This window comes from Lupinus angustifolius, chromosome LG01 (genome assembly GCF_001865875.1).
Source record: "Lupinus angustifolius cultivar Tanjil chromosome LG01, LupAngTanjil_v1.0, whole genome shotgun sequence".
NCBI lineage: Eukaryota > Viridiplantae > Streptophyta > Magnoliopsida > Fabales > Fabaceae > Lupinus > Lupinus angustifolius.
The window spans coordinates 8,857,670-8,872,515 of record NC_032009.1 but is presented as its reverse complement, the minus strand read 5'-3'; the positions used below and the strand labels follow the sequence as shown (position 1 = coordinate 8,872,515).

The 14,846-nt window shown below is 30.7% G+C and overlaps 1 protein-coding gene across 1 annotated transcript; it reads right to left on the bottom strand.

The window, feature by feature from the left end:
- LOC109349180 (chaperone protein dnaJ 20, chloroplastic-like) lies at positions 9,412-12,022 on the bottom strand. Its single transcript, XM_019589890.1, has 2 exons — positions 11,478-12,022; positions 9,412-9,737 (listed from the first exon to the last, which is right to left on the bottom strand). The coding sequence occupies exons 1-2, from the start codon at positions 11,922-11,924 to the stop codon at positions 9,588-9,590; spliced, it is 597 nt and encodes a 198-aa protein (XP_019445435.1). The 5' UTR covers positions 11,925-12,022; the 3' UTR covers positions 9,412-9,587.

Sequence of the window (14,846 nt, the reverse complement as noted above, 5' to 3'; positions counted from 1 at the left end):
AACTTCGAAGATTACAATGTGAATCCTTCTAATCCTTATTTCCTTCATTCTAATGAAAATCATGCGTTGATTTTGGTTTCTCCACTTCTCAATGGTAAGAATTACCACTCTTGGTCTAGAGCTATGAAATTAGCTCTTCAATCCAAAAACAAATTGAAGTTCATAGATCAATCATTGCCTCAAGCACTGGTGGTTCATCCGCTTTATTCACAGTGGATAAGGTGTGATATGATGGTTCTGTCATGGTTGCAACATTTTGTTGAAGAAACAATTGTGAAATCCATCATTTAGATCGATGAAGCAGCCGATGCATGGAAAAATATTCATGATAGGTTCTCTCAGTAAGATGTTTTTTGTATAGCTGAACTTCAAGATAAATTTTATAGAATGAGTCAAGGTAATCAATCCATTTCTGATTACTTTACTCAATTGAAGGTGCTTTGGGAGGAAATTGAAAATTATTGAGCCATAGGTCGTTTTAAGTGTGTTGTTCTTTGTACTTGTGGCATAATTGATTTGGTTAAAATGCATAGGGAACAAGATTATGTGATTCGGTTTCTTAAGAGATTAAATGACCAATATTCACAAATTAGGTCACAAATCATATTAATAGAATATTTTCCTTCTATTAGCAACGTATTTTTAATGTTGATTTAGCAGGAAAGGCAATTCAATGTTCCAATATTTTTTGATCTAAAGGATCTAGCAATTCAATCTCAATGAGGTTCTAAATTTAGAGGTTTCAATGGAAACGGAGGAAGAAGAAACAATTCCTTTAGAGGAAGAGGAAGAACGTCTCATAATGGTGCAGGTAGAGGAAATGGTGTCAGATTCTACACTCATTGTAAGAGAACCAATCACACTATGGATACATGCTTTCTGAAGCATGGCTATCCACCTGGTTATCATTACAAAAAATCTGGTAAGGTTTCCAACATTGTCAATACCTTCCCTATGGAGATAGAGTATGGTTCATATGGAATGCACTATGCGAGTGGGAAAATATTGGTTGTTGATAAAGGACAGAAAAATCGAGGAACTATTGATGCTCAAGTTAAATCCATTCTGGAATTAATTGAGAGGAACAAAATTGATTCAATCAAAGTTAACTCTGCCATGAATGATAGTGTAGCAGTTGTAAATGTTAGTGTAGCTTTACCTATAAGTAATAAGTGTGTGGATTGGTTGAGAGACACTAAAGCCACTGACCATATTATTTATGATATGAGTACTTTGATCAATCAAAGATCGATTTCTCCAGTGATAATCACCTTACCTAATGGAGATAAAGTTAATACCTCAATTTGTGGCACTGTTATTTTGTCACAATCTCTCACCTTGTTTGTTGTGTTATATGTACCTAAGTTTCATGTCAATCTAGTGTCAGTAACCAAGTTGACTCAATCTCTTAATTGTCACTTAAATTTCAATCGTAATTCTTGTGTCATTGTGTAGAATATTATTAAGAAAGTGGTTGGTGCAACTAGATTGAAACATGGCTTGTTTGTCATCAATCTTTTGCACAAGTGTCATTCTTATGTTTCTGTCTCTCAGTCCTCTTCTACTTGTACCAGTGATTTTAATCTATGGAATCTATGGTTTGGTCATGCTCCCTCATCATCAATGAAGGTTATGTCTAGTCAATTTTCTTGTATTCCTATTTTTAATAAACAAAATGTATCTTGTGATGTTTGTCATAGATCTAGACAACATATCATTATTTTTGTTGCTCTTGTTGAAAATCAGTTTAGTGTTAAACTAAAGACCATTAGAGTGATAATGGAGCTAAGTTTTTTATGAATGATTTCTTCTCCAATAAGGGAATCATTCATCAAATGTCTTGTGTTAGTACCCCCAACAAAATGGTGGTGTAGAGAGAAAACGTTAACATATCCTCAATATATCAAGAGGCATTTTCTTTTGGTCTTTCTTATCTCATACTCTTTAGAATTTTGTTATACAACATATTGTCCATATTATCAATAAATTACCTAGCCCTTTACTTCAAAATTCTAGTCCCTATTAGTTGCTCTACGGTTTCTTGTAAGGAGGGGTAAATTTGATCCTAGAGCCAAGAAGTATATGTTCCTAGGTTATAAGGAGGGAACAAATGGGTTTATTCTTTATGACATGGTATTCCATGAAATTTTCATCTTTAGAGATGTTTTTTCTATGAACACTCTTTTCATATGTGCTCTAATTCTCCCACTATTCCTGATCCATCTACAAGTCATACACATGTTCCTATTGTTCCTAAGAGTCTTGAGTCAAACACATTTTCTTTACTTGAGTCAAACAGATCCTTTGTGCTTGAGTCCAATATAGTTTCACCATCAGAGTCATACACATCCATCCCATCTGAGTCAGACACACCTATCCATCCTGATTCAGCCACATCTTCTTACACTATAGTTTCTCTTAGGTAATATACTAGACAGAGAAGACCTACTTCTCCTCTACAAGATTACCATTGTACTCTTACTCACACTGTAAATAATACTAGTCCTTCTTATAAAGTTCCATATCCCTTGTCATATGCTCTAGACTATTCTAGATATTCCCTTGGACACAAAAACTTTTGCCTAACTATCTCTAGTAGTCATGATCCTACAACTTAAGCAAGAATATAAATCAATTCATTGGAGAAAGGCTATGGATGATGAGTTACAAGCCTTGAATGAGAACAATACTTGGTCTTTGGTTTCCCTCCCACCAGAGAAAGTTCTCATAGGGTGTAAATGGGTGTATAAGACCAAAGTTCATGTTGATGGCACACTTGAGAGATATAAGGCTAGGTTGGTAGAAAAAGGTTATACTTAATTGGAAGGGGTAGACTTCTTTGATACATTCTCTCATGTGGTTAAGTTTAGCACTGTTAGAACTATCATAGCCTTGGTTGAATGGTTTTTGGAGAAACTTGATGTGAATAATGCATTTCTCCATGAAGACTTGCATGAAGAGGTTTATATGACACCTCCACCTGGTCTTCCTCTTAATAATCCTCACAAAGTTTGCAAGTTGCATAAGTCCCTTTATGGGTTGAAACAAGCCAACAGAAAGTGGCACACTACTATGTCATGTGCTCTAATTTCACTTGGGTATTCTCACTCTGAAGCAGATCAAGTTCTCTCCACAAAGTAAACCCCTCAATCATTTATTGTTACATTGGTGTATGTAGATGGTATGGTGTTATCTAGCAACAACATTCATGAGATTGATCATGTCAAGCAGTACCTTGATCACACTTTCAAGATTAAGGATCTAGGGTCCCTTAGGTTCTTTTTAGGGCTTAAAATAGCTAGAACTAAGGATGACATACATATCAATCAGAGAAAATATACTCTATCTCTTCTTAAAGATGTAGGTACTTTAACTGCTAAGCCTGCAAAGATCCCTTTTGATCATTCTCTCAAGTTACAGCTTGAGCAAGGCACTCTTTTCTTTGATGTTTTGTGTTATAGAAGATTGGTTGGGAGATTTCTTTATCTCACTATTTCCAAGCTAGATATAGCCTATGCAGTGCAACAACTCAAACTCTTTATGTGCAAACCTATGGATGTACATTACAAATCAGCCATCAAAGTCCTTCATTACATGAAGTCCTCTCATGCTCAGGGCTTGTTTTTGTCATCGACTTCTAAGATCAAGCTTGTTGGTTTTGCTAACTCAGATTGGGCCTGCTGTTTGGACACTATAAGTCCATTATAGGCTTTTGTATGTTTCTTGGTTCCTCTCGAATCTCTTGGAAATCCAAGAAGCAAAACACAATTAGCAAGCCCTCTTCTGAAGCTGAATATAGAGTTTTAGGAAGCCTAGCTTGTGGGGGTACAATGGGTCAATTACTTGTTTGCAGATCTGCACATCCCTTTACTCAACCTTGCCTAAGTGTATTGTGATAACAAATCTACCATTTACTTGGGTCATAATCCAGTGTTTCATGAGAGATTCGAGCATATTGAGGTTGATTGTCATGTAGTTCGTGAGAAGATTCAGAAGAGTCTTACTCATCTTCTTCCTATCGCATCATGGGATCAACTGACCGATGCTTTCACTAAGCCATTACCTCAAGCTTCCTTTCATTCCTTTGTTTCCAAGTTGGCTTTGTGTTCTCTCCACCATCCAACTTGATGGGAGATGTTGGCTTGATGCTTTCTGATTCATGAAGCTTCTCTTTATTGCTTCTTTAGTTTAGCTAGCTTTGATTATTTATATGTTAGCTTAGACTATTCATCAAGTATAATATAAAAGGTAGTTATATTTTTCCTTTTTTATAGAAAGTAGTTAAGTATAGTTACTTAATTCCTTATTATATATAGTAGGTTTGGTATTCTTGTGTATTGATCCAATTCATTCAAAGGAAAAACAATTACACTTCACTACTCTCTCTTTTTCTCTCGATTCTTTGATGTTTGCATTAGCTTATTGTTTTTAAAGAACTTATAATAGTTAAAATCTATATCAAAGAGCTTAAAAATTAATTATACATTTTTTAAAACAAAACCAAATATGCAATTAGCTTTTACTAGAATCCAATTCTAACCTAAATGTTGTGAAGTTTGGTAAAAAGAAAACAAATCATATCTTTTGGAACTATTTGTCCCTCGCGTAAAGTTAGGGCATTGCTTGAAATTGATGATATAGAATGCGTAGAAGATAATGCACATAATACGGTCACCTTTCCTAGAAATTGAAAAAATCGATCACTTGAGCATTAATTTGGGAATCTTTAATGAATTTAATATACGTACATTGAAAGTGTTTCACTCATATGTTAATTATTATTGACTCTCAAATAAAAGTAATACAAATCAATAGTGAATGATGTGATAACCAATGTCTTGTTGGTCAGAGCCATTATTATGATGACATGCAATGACATCTTAATGTTGTGTTCATAAATTTAAATAGATGATATCATAGTTTAACAAATAGATATCCTATTTTTGTGTCTAAATATCAAGTTGGTAAAGTGCATCCCACGTACTCTCTTATTAATTATGGTTAGGTCAATCTCAATTTAAATGCTAACTGAAGATTAGAAGGTTATCCAAGTTTTATCTTTAGTTATTGCTTATCCAATGTAAGGTATCTACTTCACGTCCAATATTTGTTATTATGTGGGTGCATGGTTTATGCAAATCTTCTATTGGTGACCTATTTTTGTAATATCATCATATTAATTATAGTTAGATCTAACTCAATCCAAAAGATAACTAAGGGAAGAGGGTTGCCCAAATCTTTATTAAAACTTTCTTTGGCTATTGTCTATCCAATATGAGATTTCAATACTTATAGCAAAATACAGTGCAATAGTTAAATAGATAAAATTGTAAATGAGGAAGCTTATTTTTGCGAAAGAAGAAACTTTGGAGAAGAATCACTTTCTCTTTATTCATCTCAAGAAGTAGGTGAGTTTTTAGTTCTTTTCTTTGGCACTTCATAGTTCCATCATTGGGTTCATAAAATTAGCATAGTAAAGGCTAGGTTGGTAATGAATTGAACCAATTTGATATTCACTCAAAACTTGAGTCGTTATTTAGCTTGATAAACTTGGTTTATAAAACAAACGAGTTCAATATGAGCTAAAAATTGATTTCATTAAATAAACGAGACATATTTGAACCAAATACAGTTTGACTGGTTAGGTTTATTATCTGACTCCGTTATATACATATACACATGAGAGTGACTCGGGTTAGAACAATTTCCATATAAAAATTATGAGAACACTAAATCAATGTTGTAAAAACATACATGCATGATTAAGATTAAAAATTAGGTAATTGTCACTTGATCACTTAAAAAAGTCATGCACGCTTATATTTTAATCTTGATAATTCAAATAAGATACAATGCTAAATATTAATTATTTCTATTTTTCACATTAACAAATGTTCTCACTTGAGTAACTTTCTATACATATATATACATGTAGATAATTTTTACTGCATGATCTTTAATTGGTTGTTACATACGTTATTAAAATTCACAAACTTTCTTTACATCTATATATATAACTCATCAACACCTTGTAGGTTTTAAATTTATACAGATGAGCATCATATATTTGTGATTGTTAACCCAATTAAAATTTCATGAACTTTAATTGAATTGTACTTAAGCTTAAAAAATAATTTGATATTGAATTCGGCTAAAAACAAAAAGGAGTTCCATTACGAAAAAGGGTTGTTTGTTCCTAAAATATTTTGTTCTTATATACCAAACCAATCAAACCCAAATAACATAAAAAAATCACTTTATATTTTTTTATTTTTATTTTTAAATAAATGATAACTTCCAGTTGGATTGAGACACAATAGACATAAAAAGTAGGACATATGATCCTCATTCATCCATTATTAGAGAAAAGTGTTACACAATAACAAACAAAAGACAATATGAAATGATGTTTTTATCTTTTTATTTATCATGAAATAATATTTTTATCATTGAAAACATGAAGAGAAATAAACATTTGCTTCTAAATTAATAGTCAAGATTTTAAATCATTTTTAATAAATTTTAAAAATCACCGAACTCTCCATTTTCCTATTATTGGAGAGAATCTGAACTTCTGTATTTGTAAGTACTCATTTAACATAAATTATTTCAAAAATGTGATATTTTGGGCCAAAAACTTAAGGATTTTTATTTTATTTTTCTTCGTAATCGCATAATATTATTAAATATGAATCACATAATTTATTTTTATCTTTCTCTTACATGGGTCGTATCCTCAGGTATGTATACCTTAATGGTGTAGTCATTGACAGTCTATGTGTTAGTGTTGTTGTGTAAAATGTAAATGCATACTCTCAATTTTTAAAGAACATGACATGCTTCATAAAAAAGAAATAATCATTATCGTCTTAAATTATTTTATATATTATGGATATGCAATTTAAGAAACTTCATGATCATTATTCCGAGGCAAATACTCAACTGCTTCTTTGTGTTCTTGTTTGAGTCTAACTAATTTCTTCTCTACTTTTGATATGATAAAACTGATTAAATTTGCAAAATTTTATCCACGTGATTTTTGTTCAATTGATTTGGTGATGTTTGATAATCAATTTGAGACTTACATTATTGATAATGCATATCAATGTTGAGAGATGTATTGATGAATAATTATCTAATGACTTATATTTAGTAAGAAATGTTTAACAACAATTTCAAGCGAATTGATCATTCAACGATTTCAAAATGTTAAATCACATAGAGTTTACTTATGAAATATGCAATTTATGTGATTAAATATATTTAAATTTTATAATTTTGACATTAATATTTTCATTATGATAATAATTGTTAGTTTAATTTTTGATATATCTTGCACACTCTGACTCTGGGTCCTAGATTCATAAGTGGGTGTAGTATTCTTATACTTTAGTTTTATCTTCTGAAAATGTTATATTGATAGATATTAATCTTATATAATCTGATATATATATATATGAACTGACTCAATGAAAACAATTCTCATATAAAAACTATAAGAACAATTAATTTGGGTTTTATAACCAATCATGAATGATTAAGATTAAAAGTTAGTTATTGGTCACATAACAGTTATATGCATGTATTTTTTAATCTTAATCATTCAAATAAGATCTAATAGTTCATATTTAATTTTCTCATTTCTTAGTGTGATGTGGGTTACTCCCTAATAAAGATATTTATATATACACACATTATTATAAAACTAAGGAAAATCTTACTCATAATTAGTTTGGTTTTGGTTGATCCCTCTGTTATCCCATTTGTACTGCCCATGATATGCTCCCTCCACTATTCCTACTCACACCTTTTCTCTTCAGCTCAGACATTTGACATTGCCAACCACTTTTACCTATATTTTTTAGTTCAACCACCTTTATTAATATTACAAACCAAAAGATTAAAAAATCATGATACTACCAACAACCCATTATAAAAAGTCACCCAAAAAAGAGACAAAAATCATGAACAGTTGGAAATACCATCGACAATTAAAGAAACAAATATAATAAATTGAAGGTCTCTATCAGTTTAGACACATGATTGATGAAACCCCTAAATTGGACCTGCCCATTAACATTAACATGATGAGAAAAATAATGATAATGAAATGAATGAGATCACATTTAATCAAACCACATTTTTTTTAATGAGGGTAATATATATGTACCTTCAGTGTAAAGATTTATTTATTATTAAATATATATGTATCGTCATTTGGATTAATACTTTTTAGAGTCAATAATTATTAAATATAAATAATTGATCATATAATGACACTATATAAAACTGTCAATGTATATTTTTTCTTTTTTATTTTGTTGTCTATATTCGTTGATAACTTCAATTATTATCAACTGATATGGAATTATACAAGCCTGAAGAGCACATCTACACATTTAATATCACAAAAAGACAGTTGTTAAGATTTTGTGGTGGGGCTGGGATCCTCTCCAGTACTGGAGGGGCCCAGATTTAATTTCATCATCTATAATATTTTTTGTTAAAAAATACTTTGAAATCTACACCATTTAAATCTTTTTAAAACCACATGTCATAATCCTATGTAGTACTGGACCCTCCAGTAATGGAGAGGATCCATTTTCATTTTCTTTGTGGTGATGCGCTGGGATTGAAGTTGACACATTCAAAATGGAGAAGAAAGAAAAGAAAAAAATGGTAGAATAGAAATAAAAAAACACTTGAATTTGCTGCAATAGTAAAATTGCTGTTGAATAATTATGAGATAATGTTTTTAATTATTGAAAATAGTTTCTCCACTTACATAATAATAAGACTATGCGCAACATTATAACTCACTCATAAGAGTTTCGTGCTACTGTTTTTAGAACATGTCATAAGGAAGGGTCAGCCACAGTCATCAAAATTCATAAGTAAAAAGGGATTGATTGATTGATAGTAAAATTTGCAATCTTAGTAGAGATGGTACAACATGAAGAATATTAATTTTTATATTACCAAAGGTATTTCATCACCTTATGGTAAGGAATTAATCACTTTCGAGGTTTGTCGCTGCCCCTCCCAACAAATGTCACTCTCATGAATTGAACCATTGACATTTTGATCATCTTAGAAATCTAGCGAAACCTCACACCATTAGACCAACATCTTATTGATTAATGAATCACAAATATCACCATAAACAGGTATGGTAAACAAATCTGTAAGAAAACATTTTCAGATTCACCTACAAAGTCGTACAACCTTAACTAATTATAATGTCAATAACATATTAGTACCAATGTTCATTAACTTAAAAATGAAATCATAGTTAAACAAACTAATTATAATGTCAATAATATATTATGAAGTTGTCAACAGGGCTTGTGTTCAGTTATGGAAGGAGCAAAGCAAACCCTTGGAGGAGAATCTCTTTCTCCCTTATTCTGCTAAAGTCAAATAATTTTTTTGCTTTTCTTTCTCAGTCCTAAGTTTATTTGGTTAGTAGCATTAGAATAATGGAGACTGAATCTAACAGCAATGACACATTTTTTTCTCAACACTAATCTTATATAATTTGATCTGTTCTATAGTAGGAAGATATACATATGTATAGAAAATCTTAGTCATAATTTGGTTGATGATTGATCTCTCTGCTGACGCATTCGAGCTGCCCATGAGGTATTCTCTCTAGCATTCTTGCTCTCATTTCTTCTCTTCAGCTCGGACAATTGAGACTGCCAACGACTTTTCCAATTAGCTTTTTGTTCAATCTCCTGATTTCAAACCAACAATTTAGATCAGTATGTAAGAACAGCACAGTTCTAGCAACAACCCGTTAAAAAAACCAAAAAGGTGGTCTACAAAACCCAGCTCTATGAGAACAAATTTGAGTACAATGGACAACTGAACAAGTAAATATAATATATTGAAGGTCCCTATTAGTTTAAAAGGCATCAACATGATTAAAAAAAATTCAGAAGAGGTATATGAATGAAGTAATGAATAAGATCACAGTTAATCTCAGCAGAACCTTTAATCATTATTGTTGTTTTCTATAATCTATAATCTATAATCTATATCCATTGACAACATGAAATTATTTTCAACTAATGCGGAATTATACGTGCCCGAAGAGCCATCTAAATATCACAACAACACACTTGTGATTTTGTGGTTGAGCTAGGATTGAAATTTACATGTTCAACAAGGTGCAGGGGGAAAATGGAAAAGGGACAAATGGCAGAATAGGAAGAAATAAAACGCAAGAACATAAGGTCAGCCTCAGTCAACAAATCGATAGCAAAAGAATTGATAGCAGGAGTAAAATTTGAAATTTGAAACTATATAGTACAAAAGCAAGAATTTGCTATACCATCATGAAAAACTAATTCCAACATAAATATGAGGACAACTACAACTGCAATTTTTTTTCAACTTACAAAAGGAGAGAATAGTACAGAGGAATCAAATTTCCCTTAATGAATTTTAATGAGCACCCAGAAATATCGGAATTGAAATATGCATCATAGATAAAGCAATTCCTATTCCAACCCAAAATTTTTATGATAATCATATCATCGGTTTCTTTGTTTACAAAGTGCGATAGGGTAAACAAATAAATATGAAAACAATTTCAGATTTAAGTATACAGGAGGAGCACCACATTACTTTGATTCTATGTAGTGCATCTATCTATCTATCTACTTCAATCAATGAATGGAATAAACATAAACATAAACATATTGTGCCATTGAGAAAATATATAAGAACAAAGCTTCATATGATGAAACTAGAACCCATAAGGCACATTGGAATTATCTTTGAACTACAAATTATGTGTAAATTAGCTTATTTTGCACTCAAAACCAATTTTCAGCCAAAACCTCTGTCTAGAACAGTTTGATTATAACTTTATAAACTTTTCTTAGAAGAAAAGAAAGGTTAATTAATCCAAGAACTAAAAATGTTAAGACAAAAATAGAAGGCAACTACGAACATGACCATAGTCTGCCACCGAATCTAAAAGGGTGAACCTAAAAATTCATCATATGCCTAAAGTTTCTCAAATAAACCAGGTATGTGATGAATTTTTAGGTATGCCCTTTAAGGTACAAAACTCATGAACAATTTCAAACACATAAAAGGAAAACACACATTGAAACAAAACATTATGCAATTAAGAACATCAACAACAAAGATGAAACCTACAAGGCTACAACAACCAACCACCCATAAATCCATTTTTTGTTGTTGCTAAGTTTCTATATTTGATTCACTGACACAAATCAAGCACACCCCAAGTTTGAAAAATACAATTTTTATGAAGGAAAAACCATCCCAAAACAAACAAAAAAAAGAGACAAAAAATCATATAACATAAAACAACCAACCATCCATAAACTCCAAAACAAGCAAATCCATTAACATGAACGACAAAACCAAAGCAAATCAAGCACACCCCAGATAAAAAAAATGAAACTTTTTTTATAAAAAAAAGACTGATTTTAACTCACATGATCATCATTGTGATAACGTGTACGAGAATTGAACGCAAGATGAATACCCTTAGCCATATCTCTATCATACATATCTCTGAGTCTAGGATCAGAAAGGGTCTCATAAGCCTCCTGAACAAGAATAAACCTTTTCGTATATTCCTCAACCCGATCCGGTGGTGACACATCTGGGTGATACTTTCGAGCCAATTGCTTATACGCTTGTTTGATCTCCATCAATGAACCCGATAATGGTATACCCAGAAGTTCATAGAAGCTCCGGTGAGAAACCTCCGTAGAAACCACGTGACCACCGTTGAGGGTGGCGTTTGTTCTGAGTGAGGAAAATGAGATTGTGGTGGGGTATGTGATGATGGGTTGGAGAGAGATTGTGGTTGGAGAAATGGGGATATGGTTGTAGAAGAGTGTGTGGGTTTGGGGAATGGTTAAGCCATAACAATGCATGTTTCTTCTATACAGGGATATTGGATTTGAGTGGGTTTGTTTCTGAATCTGGTTTTATGTGGTGGGGTTCTGGTTTTACGTTACCATGTCAGATATCAGAATCTTAGGGGCAAAGTCACTTGGGTTTATATACCTCCCTCTATATTCATATATTCATGTCTGGCCTTACTTTTTGTATATTTGAATGAACTTTTGCTTTAGAATAGGACAAATATCTCTCCATAAAAAAAATTCTTCTATGTTGTAACTTTCATCTATTACAGATTATTATATATGTATGTATACGTAAACTTTCATAAACAAATTAATGTCAAGATTTAGAACTTTATGTTTTTCACATAGATAAGTAAGAGAAAGATTACTGTTCTCATGGATTTGATTTGAAGAAGTCTTACTTGTAGATGAGTTTTGTCTTCATATGATGTTAATCTCTCAATATCCATGGAATGTTGGTTTCTCCCTTTTGACCTATTTCTTAATAGGACATTAGTGATAGATATAATGTACTTCTTGGTTGGGTAGAATGGGGACTACATCTATAATTTATAGGGCATGATAAGGTTTCTATCACATACATTTCTTTATGAAATTGGCTTTCTAAATGGTAAGTCATTCAACATATTCATTCATGTAAGATGGCTTTACAAATAGCCATCTTACTTAACATAATATCTATTTGATTTTATTTAATTATTCAAATAGAAATAATATCATAACAAAAGGACGTTTCTTCCATAAGTTAGTCAACATAATTTAACTATATATTTAACTATTAAACTATTATATGAGACACAATTCTTATATTCTCTCACTTGTCTCATATAATAATACATTTATGGTTTAATAAGAAAACATAATGCACATATAAATATATTGTTAAATCATTAATATAATGACTACAATATCATAACATCATGACTAAGTACAATATTTGTCTTTTATTACTGCAAAACTATTACAATAAATTTTTAGCAGTATGACAATAATATCGACATAATTCAAGCCCTAAAATAAAGTTATGCAGTTGATTATTCTCAACTGTAGTTTCAAAACTTGCTACAGGTTCAACTTTCAAATAACCCCAATGTGGTGATACATTGTTTATGTAAACATTTGTTCATTCATTTGCTCTATACAAGTGCATTTAGAGCTTTCATAGCATACATAATACTCCTAACATTGCATGCATATAGAATGAATTTCATCCAATTCTATTTCAAGTTACTTTAGAACTTCCCGTGACATTCAATTTGTCTTCATCGTGAATTAAAATATGCATAAAACTTTTTTATTTTAGACCACTCTAAAACTTTCTATATATATATATATATATATATATGCCTCACGAGACAAATTCAATGACCCTTGTGATCGTTTATGAAATACCTTTATTGTGGACAAAATGTTTGTCTCACTCATACATTTTTCTATTTCAAAGTTACTAGAGAGAAATCTCTTAATCACATGCAAGAGATCAAGATAATTAGTTGCAAGTAAGATATCATCAATATACAAAATTAAGAAGATAAATATACTCCTATTGACCTTTAGATACATACGTTGATTAACAATGTTTTCCTTAAATCCAAAGGAAACAATAATATTATTAATCATAAAATACTATTATTATTGGGAAGCTCGCTTAAATCTGTATATTTATGTTTTAAGTTTATACACAATGTGTTTATTTCCTTCTCCTATGTACTCCATTAGTTTGTCCTTATAAACTTATTTATCTAATTTCTCATTCAAAAGGATATATTTCACATCCATTTAATATAACTCTAGATCATAATGAGTAACAATGTTATTATAATTTTAAGACAATCTTTCTAAGAGATTGAAAAGTTTCTCTATAATTAGTGTCAATTTTGAGAGTTAACCTTTTACTCATACTATAATATTGTAACATTATAAGTTACTATGAAAATTATATTTGGCCCTTAAAGCCTCACCTTCAAACAACTTTCTTAAAACCTTCAAGTAACTCAACATGTTCTAAAACTTCATTATGTTTCATGGGATTTAAGTCTTCTTTTTTGACATCTAACAATTTATCAGAATTATTGTCATTTATAGATTGAGAAAATATTAACTTAGACCTTAACATTCTAAGTCAATTTTTGACTTATGTAAATAAACTATATAACCATAAAATCGCTAATTTCATTTTTTTTAATGTCATGATTCTTCTATTATAGGCACATTTACTTAGTGAGATATTTACTTGTTGTTCTTTATTGTTATAAAGTGATTCAACAAATTTAAGGAACAACAACTTTAGGAGAGGTACAAGTTAAAGCATATTGTATTCTATTTTTAAGAATTCCAATTTTACATTGTCCTCTACTTCACTCCCACTAACTTCATCACTCATAATGAACCTAATATTCTCAGTTTCAATAATAAAACTTTACCCTTTTAACTTTTTTTTGGATATAACCAATGGAATAATCATTGATTGTTTTGCACCCAATTTATTTTATTATGGATTATAGTGTTTAATTTCTATTTGACAATCCTAAACATGTAAGTGTCTTATACTAGGTTTCCTACTATTTCACAAATCAAAAGAAATCCATGAAACTATCTTAATAAAATACCTAAGGTATTTATAACTTTAGACTTTTCATATAGAAATTAGACATAATATTTACAAAAACAATAAAATATATTTATTTATTGAAAGAATTAACATAAAAAAAGTACACAAAATAGTTATGTATACTTTCAAGAAGTTTAGTGCTTGTGGCTTCTCTAATTATGTGTTTTGCTTGTTTACTTTTATGCAATCCACTCAAACATTGAGATTATTAAGATCTAAAATCTTAGACAATTTTGTTATCTACTAATCTTTGTATTCCTTCTTTTGGAAATGAATCCAAACATTTATGCCATAAATAAGCAAAACATTCTTTAACT